Source organism: Carlito syrichta, unplaced genomic scaffold (assembly GCF_000164805.1).
Source record: "Carlito syrichta isolate Samal-C Ts95f unplaced genomic scaffold, Tarsius_syrichta-2.0.1 Scaffold287842, whole genome shotgun sequence".
NCBI classification, from domain to species: Eukaryota; Metazoa; Chordata; class Mammalia; order Primates; family Tarsiidae; genus Carlito; species Carlito syrichta.
Window position 1 is genome coordinate 89264 of NW_007231938.1, and position 1012 is coordinate 90275.

General features: G+C 48.0%; 1 protein-coding gene across 1 annotated transcript; it reads right to left on the reverse strand.

The window, feature by feature from the left end:
* Positions 1 to 247: 247 nt before the first annotated feature.
* Positions 248 to 1008, reverse strand: LOC103255122 (tubulin alpha chain-like; the record flags this gene model as incomplete). Its single annotated transcript, XM_008053087.1, is given in 2 exon segments — positions 248 to 960; positions 963 to 1008. Coding segments are annotated over 2 exon segments (657 nt in total), but the record flags the coding sequence as incomplete, so codon positions are not given.
* Between the last annotated feature and the right edge of the window lie 4 nt (positions 1009 to 1012).

Consider the following 1012-nt stretch of genomic DNA (forward strand, 5'->3'; position numbering starts at 1 on the left):
TAAGTGCAGTGATCATAGCTCACGGTTCAAGGGTGCAGTGAGCTATGATCAGGTCACTGCACTCCAACCTGAGCAGCAGACCAAGATCTCAACTCTAAAAAATAAATAATATAGGAGTGGGATAGGCAGTTGAGAGAAATTGCTAGGGGAGGAAGGGGTACCCCTCATCAACAGGGGTACCTGCATAATGAACATCTGTATACCTAACCCTGAATTGTACACCACATCTTTATTTTTTTTATTTTTGAAAATGGAAACATTTTATTGACAGTTTAGGACCACAATGGACAGTTTCACAGAACAGAAATAAACAATCAAGACAATGGAGTGTAAAATGGTAGCAGACAGATTAATACTCTTCACCCTCATCCTCTCCCTCAACACTATCTGCTCCAACCTCCTCATAATCCTTCTCAAGGGCAGCCATGTCTTCACGGGCCTCAGAAAACTCTCCTTCTTCCATCCCCTCACCCACGTACCAGTGAACAAAGGCATGCTTGGCATACATCAGGTGAAACTTGTGGTCCAGGCGGGCCCAGGCCTCAGCTACAGCTGTGGTATTGCTCAGCATGCACACAGCTCTCTGTACCTTGGCCAGGTCTCCACCAGGCACCACGGTGGGAGGCTGGTAATTAATGCCAACCTTGAAGCCAGTGGGACACCAATCCACAAACTGGATGGTACGCTTGGTCTTGATGGTGGCAATGGCAGCATTGACGTCTTTGGGAACCACATCGCCACGGAACAACAGGCAGCAAGCCATGTATTTACCATGGTGAGGGTCACATTTCACCATCTGGTTGGTTGGCTCAAAGCAAGCATTGGTGATCTCTGCTACAGTAAGCTGCTCATGGTAGGCTTTCTCAGCAGAGATCACAGGGGCATATGTGGCCAGAGGGAAGTGGATGCGGGGATAGGGCACCAGGTTGGTCTGGAATTCTGTCAGGTCAACATTCAGGCTCCATCAAATCTGAGGGAAGCAGTGATGGAAGGACACAATCTGGCTAATAAG